This window comes from Neomonachus schauinslandi, unplaced genomic scaffold, assembly GCF_002201575.2.
Source record: "Neomonachus schauinslandi unplaced genomic scaffold, ASM220157v2 HiC_scaffold_705, whole genome shotgun sequence".
NCBI classification, from domain to species: domain Eukaryota; kingdom Metazoa; phylum Chordata; class Mammalia; order Carnivora; family Phocidae; genus Neomonachus; species Neomonachus schauinslandi.
Window position 1 is genome coordinate 3,848 of NW_025409395.1, and position 14,067 is coordinate 17,914.

The window sequence follows — 14,067 nt, forward strand, 5'->3', positions numbered from 1 at the left end:
CTCGGCTTGCCCCAGTAATGTTGCCTGGCTCATCAGGGAGCCAGGCGGGGGCAGGTGGGGAGCGGGGTGAGGGCCAATTCCCTGACTCCTCTCGCTTGACTCTGGTCGCAGTTGTGGTGAAACAAAAGGCCTAAATCAGAGGAATAACCAGATGCCCAGGCTGGTGGCTCTTAAACACTGTGGGCTCAGCTAAGGAGACGGCAGCCGGGGTGGGAGCTGGGATGTCCTTTTCCCACAAGCTGGTGCCCTAACGTGTCCCTTTCCTCTACCAGTTCAAAGTCTATAATGTGACCTACATGGGGCCCACCCTCCGCGTGGCGGCCAGCACCCTCAAGTCTGGAGCTTCCTACAGCGCTCGAGTGAGGGCCTGGGCTCAGAGCTACAACAGCACGTGGAGTGAGTGGAGCCCGAGCACAACGTGGCTTAACTGTGAGTGTCCACAGGGAGGCGTGGGCAGGTGGAACATCTGCTCGGCACTTTTATTCCGTGGCCAGACACGTCCTCTGGCTGAGCGTCCGCGTTTCCATCACATCGAGTGCCTCGAACCTCGGGTAACAGGATTACTGACTGACCTGGTGTACTGGTCAGGGTAGGTAGGCTGGGCTGCAGTAACAGATGAGCTCACACGTTCTAGTAGAAACACCGTAGAAATGTAACCGTCCGGCATGAACTTAGCTGGTTTGTGGGTGGTTTTCCTCCCTGGGGTTCCCTCATTCCCTAGGACAAAGATTCTTAACCCTTGTGTATCATGGACCCCTTTGGCAGTCCGGTGAGTGGACTCTGCGGACCCCACCTCAGAATACTCTTTTTCAAATGTAAAAAATAAAATATGTAGGATTACAGGGGAAACTAACTTTATTGAAATGAGGTTATAAAAATGTTTTAAAATATGTTTGTTGTCTACGAATACAGGTTTTCTTTATTAGCACTGTAAAAACAAGATCTAGTGGTACTTCTCCTATTTAAATACTGTCATTTCAGAATTAGGTGAGCGTAAATGATATCTTGTTGATTTCTGTTGGTGCTTTGTGGCTGATGCTATTACTATGGTGCTTTGCTCTCTCCATCCCTAATGGGAGGAAATGCGAGGTATCAGAACCTAGTGAAAATAAAGAGGTTATTTCTTTCCCATCAAGTTCCCAGACCCCCAAATTCTATCAGAAGCCTTGTTGGAGATCCATGAACCCCCAAGTTAAGAATCCCTGTTCTAGGGCCCTACCATCACCTGCATCCAGCCAGCAGAAGGGGCTGAAACCAGACCTGCTTCTTAAAAATCCCGAGCCCAGAAGTGACACACACCACTTCCTCTCAGATTTTCTTGGTGGAACCGGTGACATGGCCACACATAGCTGCAAGGGATTCTGGGACATGTAGTTCCTCACTCGGTAGCTGCATCCCCCAGCTGCTGTTTGCAACAACGCTGTCCCTCGTGACTTTTTGCAACAGAAACATTGAATTATCTCATATAATGAGAAGTCTTACAAGGGGACCTTCCCTAGTTTATACAGCAGCTCAGTGGTGTCACCCCAGTGGCTTGTCTTGTTTCCCTCTTTCCCTCCTTAGCATGGGAGCGTTTTATCCTTTGACTTGTTACCCCATGGCCCCAAGGTACACGCCCTCCTGCCCCAGGGACGAAAAGAAATGAAAGGCTGCCACAAGCAAGTGCACCTGGTGCATCTCTTTCTTCTATCAGGAAGGAAAAATCTTACCGGAAGCTTCCCTAGCGGACTCCCCCTTGCATCTCATTGGCCAGGACTGTCACAGAGCCTCTCCCAGCTGCAAGGGAAGCTGGAAGCTTCCTGGAAAAGAGAAGAGGATAATCATGACTGGCCCAAACTTCAGGGTGGGCACATTGCTCCCTACCTGGCAAAGAAAAGGGGGGGTAGCTATGGGGTAGGGGGCGCTGCCTCAGGCACCGTCTACACCATGCAGGAGGAATAGGGGCTGTTGTCAAGATTCACTGAGAGAAGGGGTCTTCAAAGTGCTGGGCACAGTGGCCGTTGATGGGTACCCCAACCAAATGCCCCCACGCCCCTCTCCGCATTGCTCATCTTGTCCCATGGTTGTCTTTGACCCGTCTGTGGGCTGCCAGCTCCGTAGGTAGGATCTAATCTACTCTGTCTATACCTCTGGTGCCCAGCACAGCGCCAAGCACACGGTAAGTGCTGGGCAGAGTTGCATCACCCTGATTTGATTCTACCATTGACCTGGGGAAGGGAAGACAAAGGGAGAGAAATGGCTTGTATGGAACATATACGATGGGCTGGACGCTCATTCGTTATTTCCACAAATGTGTATTGAGCCCCTGCTGCATGCCTGGCCCGGGGCTCGACCCCAGGGAACCAGCGGTGAACAAAACAGACAAAAACCCCTGATCTTGTGGGATTGACGTTCTGGAGGGGAGACAGAAAATAAACAAGTAAACAGAAAAACAAATCAGAGAGATCTCGATCCAGGTGACAGTAGGTCTGGAGAGAAAATAAAGCGGGGCAAGGGCACGGGGGGATGGGAGGGGACAGCAGGAGAGAGGGCGTGAGGGAACTTTTTGGAGCAGGTGACCGTGGCATGAACGAGAAGGAGGCAGCTGTGCACGGACCCCAGCAAGAGCTCCCGGATGGGCGAGCCCTGTGCTGAGTGCTCTGTGTATTACGTCGTGTAATCCCCACGACAGCCCTGTGACGCAGCGGTCTGTTAACCCCAGTGTACAGACGAGGCACGGAGAAGCTGGGTCACCAGCAAGGATATGACAGGGTCAGGCTTTGAACTCCAGTAGTCCAGCTCCAGAGTCACTGCTCTTGACCTCTGGGCTTCAGGGAAGAGAGAACAGGAAGTTCAAGATCCTGGCTGGCACCGAGCTTTGGAGGAGCAGGGGACAGCGAGGCGGCCGTGTGACAAGGACTCAGAAGGAGGGGATGAGGCGGGAGGGCTTGGTGGTGGCCAACTCACGCAGGGTCTCGGACGACCCTTTCCCGAGGCTTCGGTCTCCGGCTCTGGGAGGCAGAGAGCAGGCGGTACCCCGCATGATGCAGTCTCACGGCTTCCCTCCCATTCCAGACTATGAGCCCTGGGAGCAGCACCTGCCGCTTGGCGTCAGCATCTCCTGCGTTGTCATCCTGACCATCTGCCTGTCCTGCTACATCAGCATCATCAAGTGAGTCCTGGGCTTCGGCATGGGATGCCACCAAGCCGGCCACCCTGGGGTGTGCGGTGGGTAGGAAGCCCCCTCTGACCTGTCAGCTTCCGGTTCCTTTGCTCAACAATAAGTATTTATTGAGCAGCTACTATGTGCTGGGCATGAGGCAACAGCCGAGAGCAAGGCTGACCAGGACCCTGTGCTCCTTGTGGGGAGACAGAAGACGCCAAGTCAACCAGTAACCACAGCTGGTTTCCATAGCAACCCATGTGCTGAAGGGAATTTACCAGGGCGAAGGGGAGAAATGTTCGGGGTGCTGTGTTGGATGGGGAGGCCAGGCAGGCCCCTTTGAGCTGAGGCCTAATGGGGGAGAATGAGCTGGGGAAAGACCTTCCACCGGCAGAAGGGAGATGTGTCACCCTGGGTATCCAGGGTGTGGTCCACACACAAGGGGTACGTGGTAGTAGACAGAGGAATGCTCTAGACAGTTGCCCCGACAGAGTCTGGAGATCTGGGTTCAGATCCTGGCCTTGGAGCTCGGTAGCTTTGTGGCCAGTGAGAGGCTTGACCCTCTGTGCATCTTCGGTCCCTCTTTGCAGGTTGAAGGAGCGTATTTCATGAGTCCTAAGAGTCCCAAGAGAGTCCTGGATCACAGTGGGTGGGGAGGGTAGAGGAGCCTTGTTTCCAGTGAGCTCAGGCCCTTGGAATCCTGGTGTCTCACGGCCTCAGCCCTTCCATCTCTGAAATGGGTCTAGCGAGCCCTGGCTTACCCTGTAAGGCTTAGCGATGGCTGGGGATTGACTGAGGGAAGGCGTCTTGCACTTGGCAGCCGCACAGCGAAGAGGCTCCCCTCTTTGTGTCTTGTCACTAATGGTTCTGCGTGACCCCGGGCTGGTCGTCTCCCCTTCACTGAGCCTCAGTTTCCCCCTCGCCTGTCCCCCCTCCTGCCAGGAAGGCCCTTTCCCCGGGCATCTCTGTGGCTCCCACTCCACCTTCAGTCGCCGCTCAGAAGTCACCTCCTCAGAGAGGCCTTTTTGGATCACACTCTCCATTCCCCCCTCTTCCCCGTCGTCTTTATTTTTATTCATGACACTTAAGTAGCTATGACTGATGTCTTGTCTCTTCTAGAAGGTCAGTTCTGCAAGGGCAGGGATTTTGTCTGTCTTGTTCACTGTTGTGTTCCCAACGCCCTGGCCCAATGAGTGGCACATAGTAGGTGCTCAGTAAATGCACGCTGCCTGACCGAGTGGCGTGGATGAGGACCAGTCAGAGGCGATCGGAGACCCTCCCCTCCCAGCACCGACACTGTATGGCTCCAGACAGACCCGGGCAGATTCTCTGGGTCTCCTCGGCTTCTCAGACCATCGCTGCTGGGGAAACCCAGAATTCTCTCTCTGCCGCTTGGGTTTCTCCTAATTCCCCGGGGCTTGTTCCCACTGAGGACAGAGGTGGCCACGTCAGGAAACCCATCCTCCCAGAGCACAAACCTGGCCGTTCTGCCCACAGTCCAGCGGTCACTTCCCTTCTGGGCCTCAGTTTCTTCCTCTGTAGAATGGGTTTAGGGCAAGACATCTGAGAACCACTCAGCGTGGTCTCTGACCCCATCATGGAAGGAGCACCAGCCTGGCCATGACATCCAATACCTCTTCCTTTTCTTTTTCAGGATTAAGAAAGGATGGTGGGACCAGATTCCCAACCCAGCCCACAGCCCCCTAGTGGCCATAGTCATCCAGGACTCCCAGGTAGGAGCATGGGCTGGGGAGGATGCTTCAGAGAGTGCGGCAGGAGATAGGAGTCAAAGTGGCTGGGATGTTAAGGATCTCGGGTGGCTTTTGGAACTGCCCACGGGAAGTCAGGAAGGTTCCAGGGTTTCAGCAGCTTCTGTGTGGTCACTAGGAGCCCAGAGGCCTTCGTTCCCTGCCCCTTGGCTCCCATGGCTACTCTTTCAGCCGGAGCGGGCTCCTCTGGGTCGGTCACTTGGTTTCTTACCTCCCTTGGGAAGAGGTGACCCGTGAGGTCACCTCCGTGTCATCTCCTGAAGAGGTGTCTGTACCAGGGCAGGAAGCCACAAGTTGAGGGAGAGGGGGACAGGCTTCCTGTATCTTCCCCTTATGAGCAGAAAACTGCCCCCAACGCACCAGCAAATCTCTCCTCGATTCTCATTGGGCTAAATGGTGCCCCATGCCTGTCCCTTAGAGCATTCACTGGTAAGGGGGTGGGAATTCCTGGAGACCAGCCACGTGGCCACCCCCGAGCTAGGGGTGGGTCAGCTTCTCCAACGAGATGACCATGTGGGGTTTCCTTGGGCAATATCGGGGTTCTCTAGGAGGGAGGGAAGGGGGGATATAGGCCCTGTCTAGAACAGAACAGCCGAGTGTCCTCAGTTCTCCCGAGTGGCTCTGGAGTCCACAGGTGCTGGCTTTGAACCCCAGCTCTGCCACTTACCTGCAGTGTGGACCTGGGCAAGTTGCTTCACTTCTCTGAGCCTCAGTTTCCCTCCTGTGGGCTGTAGTAGCGTCTACCTACCTGATGTTGGAATTCATCGAGACGATGCATATAAAATATATATTACGGGGTCCTGCCCACAGTAAGTGCTGTTCGTGTGTCAGTTAGCTTTGCTGTGTCACAAATCAGCCCACAATTTGGAGAGTCAAAACAACAACCATCGATTTAGCCCTTGCTTGTGCAGGTGGGCAGTCTGGGCTCCATGTGCTGGTGTGGGTAGAGGGATCTGGGCCTGGCCCCTTCCCAGGGGCCTCACTCACAGATCCGGAAGTCGACTGCCTCTCACCTGGGGCGTGGGGGTGACTAAGCCGTGTCTGTCATCCCCGAGCTGGCTGGCCCAGTGTCGCTTCCAAGGCATTCTCTTGGTCAAAGCGAGTCGCCTGGTGAGGCCAGATTCAAGGGGTGGGAAGAGCTCCAGAGGACGGTGGCCATTTTTACCATCAGCCCCAGCAGCTTAGTATCAGAGCAGTATCATTGATTCCCAGGACGCTGAGGCTCAGAGAGCTGAAGTGACCCGATTGGACCTCCGGCTGGTGTGATGTCAAGCCTTACCACCTTTTTGCAGCAAACGCTCACTGAGCATTGCTGTGTGCCAAGCTGGGCTGCAAGGCCTCTCCACCCTGTTTCATTGGCTGTCTCCGTATTTTAGGTGTCACTGTGGGGGAAGCGGTCCCGAGGCCAGGAACCAGCTAAGTGCCCGTATGTATATGAACTTGGGTCACAGCCTATGTGGATTTGGAAGGGGTTGGAATTGGGGCAGTGGGCCCACCTTAAGAGTGGGGTCACACCCTCCCTCCACGTCTGCCTTTGCCTCCTTAGCATTCAGCACTTGTCCTCTGACATTGGGCTTTGAGGGGTGGCAGGAGGAGGGGTGGTCTGGGGAGGCGGGCATGGTGGCTAAGCCCCCTGAGTTTCACTGGGGGCGGGCTCAGGCCCATGCTGAACCCCCTTGGAAATGTCAGTCTGGCCTGAGCAAGGCTGATAGAGGTTAAAAGCTGGACAGTGGTTATAATGTTGGCATAATTACATACTGGTTGGCAGATAGCCGCCATCTTGAATCCTTGAGTATCTGATCATCACCCTGGCCTCCCAACACCTCCATCACCTCTAGCTCCCCCCTCACACGGCTCCAGCCTGGGACCCCGCGGCCACAGTCATTACTTATGCTGTGGTATTGATAAATATTTTAAATTGATAAGTATTTTAAATATCATCGTCCCTGACAGAGACTTTTCCTTATTCAGTAGACTGATTTTCTGTTAGCTGCCAGGTTATGTGCGGCCTCCAGAAATCCCAAAATAAAACACAGGCCCTGCCTTCAAGGAGCTCCCAGTGTGGTAGTGGAGATAGACCTATAGATTATTGATTATGAAGTCAGGAGGCATGTCTGCAATAGATAGACATCAGTCCGGGATGGTTTCAGAGCCAAGCTTTGAAGGGTGAATAGGAGTTTTTCCAGCGGAGAAAATGAATCCTGACCAAACTTTTCTCTGCTCTCGAAGACACTGGAAGACCTGTCTTACCAAGCTCCTGCCCTGTTTACTGGAGCACGGCATGGACAGGGATGAGGAGTCCTCCAAGACTGCCAGAAACGCGCCTTTCCAGGCTCCTGGAAAATCAGCATGGTGCCCTGTGGAGGTCAGCAAGATGATCCTCTGGCCAGAGAGCATCAGCGTGGTGCAGCGTGTCGAGCTCTTTGAGGCCCGGGTGGAGAATGAGGAGGAGGAGGAGATGGAGGAAGATAAAAGAAGCTTCTGCCCATCGCCCGAGGGCAGCGGGGGCAGCTTCCAGGAGGGCAGGGAGGACATCGCAGCCCGGCTGACAGAAAGCCTCTTCCTGGACCTTCTCGGGGGGGAGCCTGGGGGCTTTTGCCCACAGGGTTTGGAGGAGTCCTGCCTTCCTCCTCCTCTAGGAAGTGAGTGTGCTCAGATGCCCTGGGCTGAGTTCCCGGGTGCCGGGCCCCAGCCTCTGCACCCCGAGTCCACTCCTTGGGCCTCTCCGACCCCGAGGCTGGCCAGCCCGGCTTTCATGGAGATGCCCCCTGTCGTCACAGACAACCCCGCGTACCGCAGCTTCGGCAGCCTCCTGGGCCAGTCCGCAGCCCCCGGGGAGGGTGACTGCGACACAGAGCCGGCCGAACGCCCCAGGGAAGCGGACCCCGGCATCCCCTCCGCCCCCCGGCCTGAGCCAGAAAGCTGGGAACAGATTCTGCGCCAGAGTGTCCTCCAGCATCGGGAGGCCCCGGCCCCCGGCCCGGGCCCCGGCAGCGGCTACCGGGAGTTCGCGTGCGCCGTGCAGCAGGCCTGCGCCCCCGACGCCGGGGTGGCGGGCTCCGGCCCTTCCGGGGAAGCGGGGTACAAGGCCTTCTCCAGCCTGCTCCCGGGGACATCTGGGGATGAGGCCAGCTGTGGGGAGGGGGGCTACAAACCCTTCCAGAGCCTCCCTCCTGGCGGCCCTGGGGCCCCCGCCCCCGTCCCCCTGTTCACCTTCGGACTGGACACGGAGCCAGCGCGCAGCCCTCGGGCCTCGCTCCTCGCAGGCAGCGCCCCAGGGCACCTGGGTGTGGAGCCGGTGGGGAAGGAAGGGGACAGCCACAAGGCCCTGCTGGCCCCGGAGCAGGCCACAGACGCCCTCAGGGACGACTTGGCCGGCAGCATCGTCTACTCAGCCCTCACCTGCCACCTGTGTGGCCACCTGAAGCAGTGGCACGGCCAGGAGGAACGTGGCAAGGCCCACATGGTGCCCAGCCCCTGCTGTGGCTGCTGCAGAGACAGGTCCTCGCCCCTGGTGAGCCCCCTGCGGGCCCCAGACACCCTGCCAGGGGGCGCTCCCCTGGAGGCCAGCCTCTCTCCAGCTTCCCTGGCCCCCTTGGGCGTCTCAGAGGAGGGCAAGCCCTCCCTGTCCTTCCAGCCTGCCCCCAGCAATGCGCAGAGCTCAAGCCAGACCCCCGTAGAGGTGGCCGTGCTCTCCACAGAGCCCATGTGCATCAGCGCTTCTTAGGTGTGTCCTCCCCTCGCCGCCGTCACAGGGGAGGGCCTTAGCCAGGCCTGCAACAGGCCTCCCCTGCCTCCCCCGGAAGGTGGCTGGGCTGGAAGATTTGCAAAAGACTTGGAAAACCCCGGTATGAAGTGGTGAGGTGGTCTGACGCGGGGGTACAGAGACCGGACCCCCCGCCCCCCATCTCCCAGCCTTGGCCTGGGCTCAGCACATCCCATGGGAGTGTATGGCATGGGGTCGAGGCAGATTCAGAGATCGGGAGTTCCTTGGGCCCCTTGGCTTGTGCACCAGCCATTGGCCACTTCATCGGTCCCCAGCTTGTCCAGGGTGCTGTCCCTGCCATGCCCCGCCCCCCCCCCCCCAGGCCTGCTTTTTCCACCATGTCTTGCCCAGCCCTGGGATTAGCTGCTGCTCCCTGTGGATTGGACGCCAAGCCCGGCAACTAACCAAGCCAACAGGGGAAGGATTTGGGAAGCCTTGGGAAATGGATGGGACATTGAAGTTCGGGAAGGGTGCTCATTTGGCCAGAGATGCCCGTTCATTCAACAGACCTCCCTTGGGTTGACACTGGAGTTGGGATCTGGGCTGGAGTGGGGAGGGCGTGCTTCGTCAAATGCAGGCAACAGACACCAAAGGACACGGAAGATTGCGATCGCCAAGCCATGACGAGTTGCCATCAGGTTCCCACACGACCGTAAGACTGGGGACTCCTGTGAAGCACGGGATCCCCAGAGTAAACACCTCGGGGCTGCTCTGTGCCCCCGTGGTTGCTTGCTGGCAGCCACGGAGACTCCAGACAAAGGGAGTGGCTCCGGTCCGGTGATCCAGACGTGCTGGGCGTTCCAGAAGGACCACACCAGGTGCACTAGGCATGTACATTGACCTACCCCTCAGGTTGAGTAATGCTTGTTTGCATCTCAAAGATTGTTTTATCACCTGGTATTTGTCTAGGCTGGGGAGGGTGGAGCAGGAGGGCGTGGAGTTTTGTATAAATAAAGGCTCTTTATCTCCTTCCCCGCCCCCCCCCCCACTTATTAAATAAACAACTGCTAGACCTGGTTGTGAGCGCTTTATCTCCTCTGTTAACTCGTTGAATCTTGCTGTCCAGAGGAATTGAGGTCCAAGAGGTTAAGTAACTTTCTGTCTCTACTTGGGTTCCTCCGAGACCGGGATTCAAGTGCAGGCTGTTGCTTTAGGAAGTGACTCCCGGACACCTTGCTCAGGAGCGGGGCAGTGAGTCAGGGAAGGTCAGGAGGTAGGAAAGGGTGTGTTACCCAACAGGGCTACTGACCTTCACCCCTCTGGGCGCCTGGGATAGCCGTGCAGGGCGCATGCCTAAAGGCACCCCTGCAAAGGTGGGGGAGCTGGGGTGCTTGTCCACCAGCTTCTGTCTGGTCGAGGGCTCCTTCCAGAGGCATTCATTCTCCAGCATGGCTGGCTGCTCCCCAAGTCCCCAGGCTGAGAGTAAAGACTATTGGAGCAAACTTTGGCACATCAAGGAGATGCGGACACTTTGTCAAGGTCACACAGCTAGTTCGTGGGCGGGCCCGTCCGTAGCTGAACCCAGGCAGGGTCTCCATTAGCCAGGCTGTCTGTAGGTGACCCGTGCTCGACATCCAGGCAGACGGCATGAAGACGCAGATGGGATTTAAGCTCTTATGTCTGTGATCACTCTGGTGTCTGAGTAGCTACCCTGATGGCCACACTTGCACAATAGGGGGCTTGGTTGGTTGAGGTCCCTTTGTGTTCTGGCATTCTACACAATGCGCTAGAAGCAATGGGGAGCTCACTACCTCACATGCAGCCTGATGTTTGTTAGAAATCCTGAGCCCAAATCTGTGCCTTTCGATGCCGGAGTCACCTCCCACGCCACGATTTACAGGTGGGGGAACTTAGTGCTAGAAAGGAAAAGGGACTTGCCCAAAGTCACACAGTGAATGACAGAGCTTGAACTAGCCCTCTGGACTTTCTGCCTTCAAGAACTCTTTATAAAAAACATATAATAATTTAAAATCAAAATAACTATTTAGGGCCATGCAATATACTAAGTGCTATACACATCCACTACGTCATAGCTCTAGGAGGCAGGTGCGATTATTATCCCAATTTTATAGATAAGGAAGCAGGCCCAGAGAGGTTGAGGTTTAGCTTAGGACCACACAGCGAGGACACCTGGAGCAGAACTTGAACCCCGGTCAGACCTCAGAGCTCCCAGCCACCACGGTATGCCACCTCATGGACAGCAAGCCACCTATGTGAATGTCAGCTCGAATCCATTTGCCTGAGCGTTATCTCAGAAAACACGTTTGTGGGAGTGGTGGAGGAGTGGCTGGGTTGGAAGTCCAACACAGAACTGCGACTGATCTCCTTGTCCTCTCCCCCAGGATCTCAAGAGAAGGGGACCCAAGTCGTCAGCTGAGACTCATAATACAGAATCGTCTGGGCTCTGGGAGGTGGGAATAGAGAATTAGAGCCCTCCTGTTTCTTAGGTGGATTTAAACCCACCCTCCTAGGTTCAGGGAAGCCGGGGAAAAGGCCACTGCTCTTGCTTCCCCAGTTGCTCTTCTCCAGCTTAACACAGGGAAGGAGGAAGCAGTGGGCAGGAAAGCTGCACCTCCCACCGATATTTACTGAGCACCTACTGTGTGCCCAGCACTGTGCTGGGCGCTGAGGCAACTGAGACAAGGTCCCTTTCTTCCTGGACCTTACAGTTCAGTGCAGGAGACAGACATTAAATAGACAAAGGGGAAAGTTACAAACACTGAGGGGTGCTATGGAGAAAAGTGGGGTCTGAGGTAGGGGGAGCTAACAAGGAGGTCTTTAAGGAGGTGACATTTAAGCTGAACCTTCGGTGACTGGAAGAAGCCAGGAAGTGCTGGAGGAAGAGCATTCTGGGCAGAGGGTAGAGCAAGTGCAAAGGCCCTGAGGCATAATGAATTTGATACGTTCACAGTTTGAAAAGATCAGCTACAGCGCAGTGAGCCAGGGACCGAGATGGGAGATACGGTCAGGCAGGATGGGAGCCGGAGGGAGGAATTTACATCTTGGCTCAACTGCACAGTAGCCCATGCACTGAGAAACATGGTCTGGTGGAAACCAGGCACCAATCTTCAATCTCCCCAGTCCCCAAATGAAGCTACCCATAAGCAGGAGCAAGTGAGGGGAAGTGAAGCCACTGGAAGTGTTCCTCCATCCAGCAGGGCTCCCTCCCACCTTGCCAAAGTGGAGGACTCAGGTTCCTCCTGACAACAGTGACTGGGGCAGGGGGAGGCGGTTTAAAATCCTCATTGCTGATATTCTCACTCAGGAGTGAAGTGACTTCCCCCAGGGAATGGCTGGCTGCCTGGGGCCTTCTTGGAATTTCTTCAATAAAGAACTCTTAAAAATCCTCTTAAAATCTGGTCCTTGCCCCACCCTCCCCCATTCTCCAAATTAGGCAAGGAACCCCAAGGTATTTGCGTCATGAAGCCCCAGACCCCTTCTCTGCTGCATCCCCTTTATCCTGCCCATGCCTTGGCATTCTCATTTGTAAAACAGGAAGGATAATAAAGCCTGCATCCTAGGGATAACCTGGAGATAGTCTCCCTCATCACCATCATCTTCATCACCTTTGTCCATCGTCTCAATGTGGCTCCAGAAAGATCAAAGAATGGGAAAGGGCTGTACAAAACGTTTGCCCCAAGAGCATTGGAGGAGGGGGGATCTGGTGGATCAGGTGGGCCCAGGACTGCCGCTGAAAGTAGGCTGGGGGTGGGGGTGGGGGTGGGCGGAGCGAGATGCCGGCGGCGAGGGAGTTTCCCAGCGCCTCCGCGGGGCTGGACCAGAGGTGCGCAGGGCAGGAGGGGGCTGGGTCGCGCAGACCCGGGGCAGCCTGAAATGCGTTGATTTCAGGGTCCCCCCCCCACCCCTTCCCCCGGCCCCATCCCCGCACACCTCCAGCCTTGATTTTACAAAGATCCCCCGACCCCCGGGGGAGACGTGCCTCTACTTTATTTTATTTTATATTTTATTTTATCTTATTTTTTACACAAAACCCCTGCTTATTGTTTGTTTTTGATTACTAAATTGGCACGTGCGGGCCTTCTCCGATTCAGAGAAAACATAAAGGTATAAAGAGGAAAGTGAAAACCACCGGAAATCCCATCCCCCGCCTGCTCCTGGCACCGTGTGGGCTATCACAAAATGAATGTTTGTTTTTGAGGGTGTAACTCCGTGAACATCCTGTTGAATAACCTTTCTGACATTATTTTCCCACGAAAGTTATTAATAAAAAAAAAAAGAAAGAAAGAAAAGAAAAGGCCAGCAAAAAGTTTTTGAGCCACTGCAAGGGAGGTATGAGCTCATCGGATCCCCACAGCAGGGCTCTGACGTGGGCCAGACTTGCCCAAGAAGAGCCCTGATTCCTGACCCCTCTCAGCCACCATTTGCCCATATTTGCATATCCCTCTTCCAGGTCTCCGAACACGGAGACTCCGAGAAGCAAGGGCTCTGCAATCATCCTGCCTCGTTTGAACCTGCCTGTGCCAGTCAGGGGCTGTGTGACTGTGGGCAAAGTACTTGACTGCTCTGGGCTTCAGTTTCCACCCCATCAAAGATGGCTAAGAGAAGTAGCATGCAGCCCCCACAGCGACGGGGTGAGGAGCAGATGTGTCGCCGCCCAGCCGCTCTTGTGATTCCTAAGATACCCGATGGCACCTGGACAACGCCAGTTCTTCCTCAAAATCCCACCGTTTCCCACACGTTTATTGACAAGCCAGGGGCACCTGGCCAGTGGGGGGGAATGGCTGCGTCAGACAGGCTGCAGGCTCGCTCCTTGGTCCCTGCTGCCCTCTTGAGGACGCTCTGGCCCCAGCGTCTGCCTCTGTCCCGGTGGCTCCAAGTTTGGGGCGACGCCACGCCTGGGAGATCCCGGTCATCACTCTTTCTTCTCTGCCTTTCTCCCCATCCCCGTCAGCACTTTGCAAAAGGGTCTGACACACTTTAGGAACTCAGAGTGCTCCAAGGATCAGCTGTGTGGCTGGAGGCCAGTCACCTAACCTCTCTGTGCTTGCTTCCTGATCTGTAAACTGGGAATACTAGTACCACCCTCATGGACCAGGACTTAAAATTAAATATGCTAGTTCATGTAAGCCTTAGGATGGTGTCTGCACATGGTTAGTGCTGTCCAAGGGCCTGCTCGCATTCTTCTTCTTCTTTTTTTTTTTTTAAGATTTTATTTATTTGACACAGAGAGACACAGTGAGAGAGGGAACACAAGCAGAGGGAGAGGAAGAGGGAGAAGCAGGCTTCCCGCGGAGCAGGGAGCCCGATGCGGGACTCGATGCGGGGCTCGATCCCAGGACTCTGGGATCATGACCTGAGCCTAAGGCAGACGCTTAACGACTGAGCCACCCAGGCACCCCGCATTCTTCTTCTTATACTGAACTGGTCTG

At 55.5% G+C, this 14,067-nt stretch overlaps 1 protein-coding gene across 3 annotated transcripts; it reads left to right on the forward strand.

Moving 5' to 3' along the window:
- The first annotated feature begins 276 nt into the window (after positions 1 to 276).
- Positions 277 to 9,631, forward strand: LOC123323761 (interleukin-4 receptor subunit alpha-like). 3 transcript variants are annotated; one of them, XM_044912241.1, is made up of 5 exons: positions 277 to 429; positions 3,055 to 3,151; positions 4,797 to 4,875; positions 6,288 to 6,337; positions 7,141 to 9,631. In XM_044912241.1, exons 1-5 carry the CDS (start codon positions 297 to 299, stop codon positions 8,636 to 8,638), a joined length of 1,857 nt encoding a protein of 618 aa, XP_044768176.1. In that variant the 5' UTR covers positions 277 to 296; the 3' UTR covers positions 8,639 to 9,631. The 3 variants fall into 3 exon arrangements, with proteins under 3 accessions (XP_044768176.1, XP_044768177.1, XP_044768175.1); XM_044912242.1 differs by having other exon boundaries at positions 277 to 396; XM_044912240.1 differs by lacking the exon at positions 277 to 429 and having other exon boundaries at positions 2,807 to 3,151.
- The last annotated feature ends 4,436 nt before the right edge of the window (positions 9,632 to 14,067 follow it).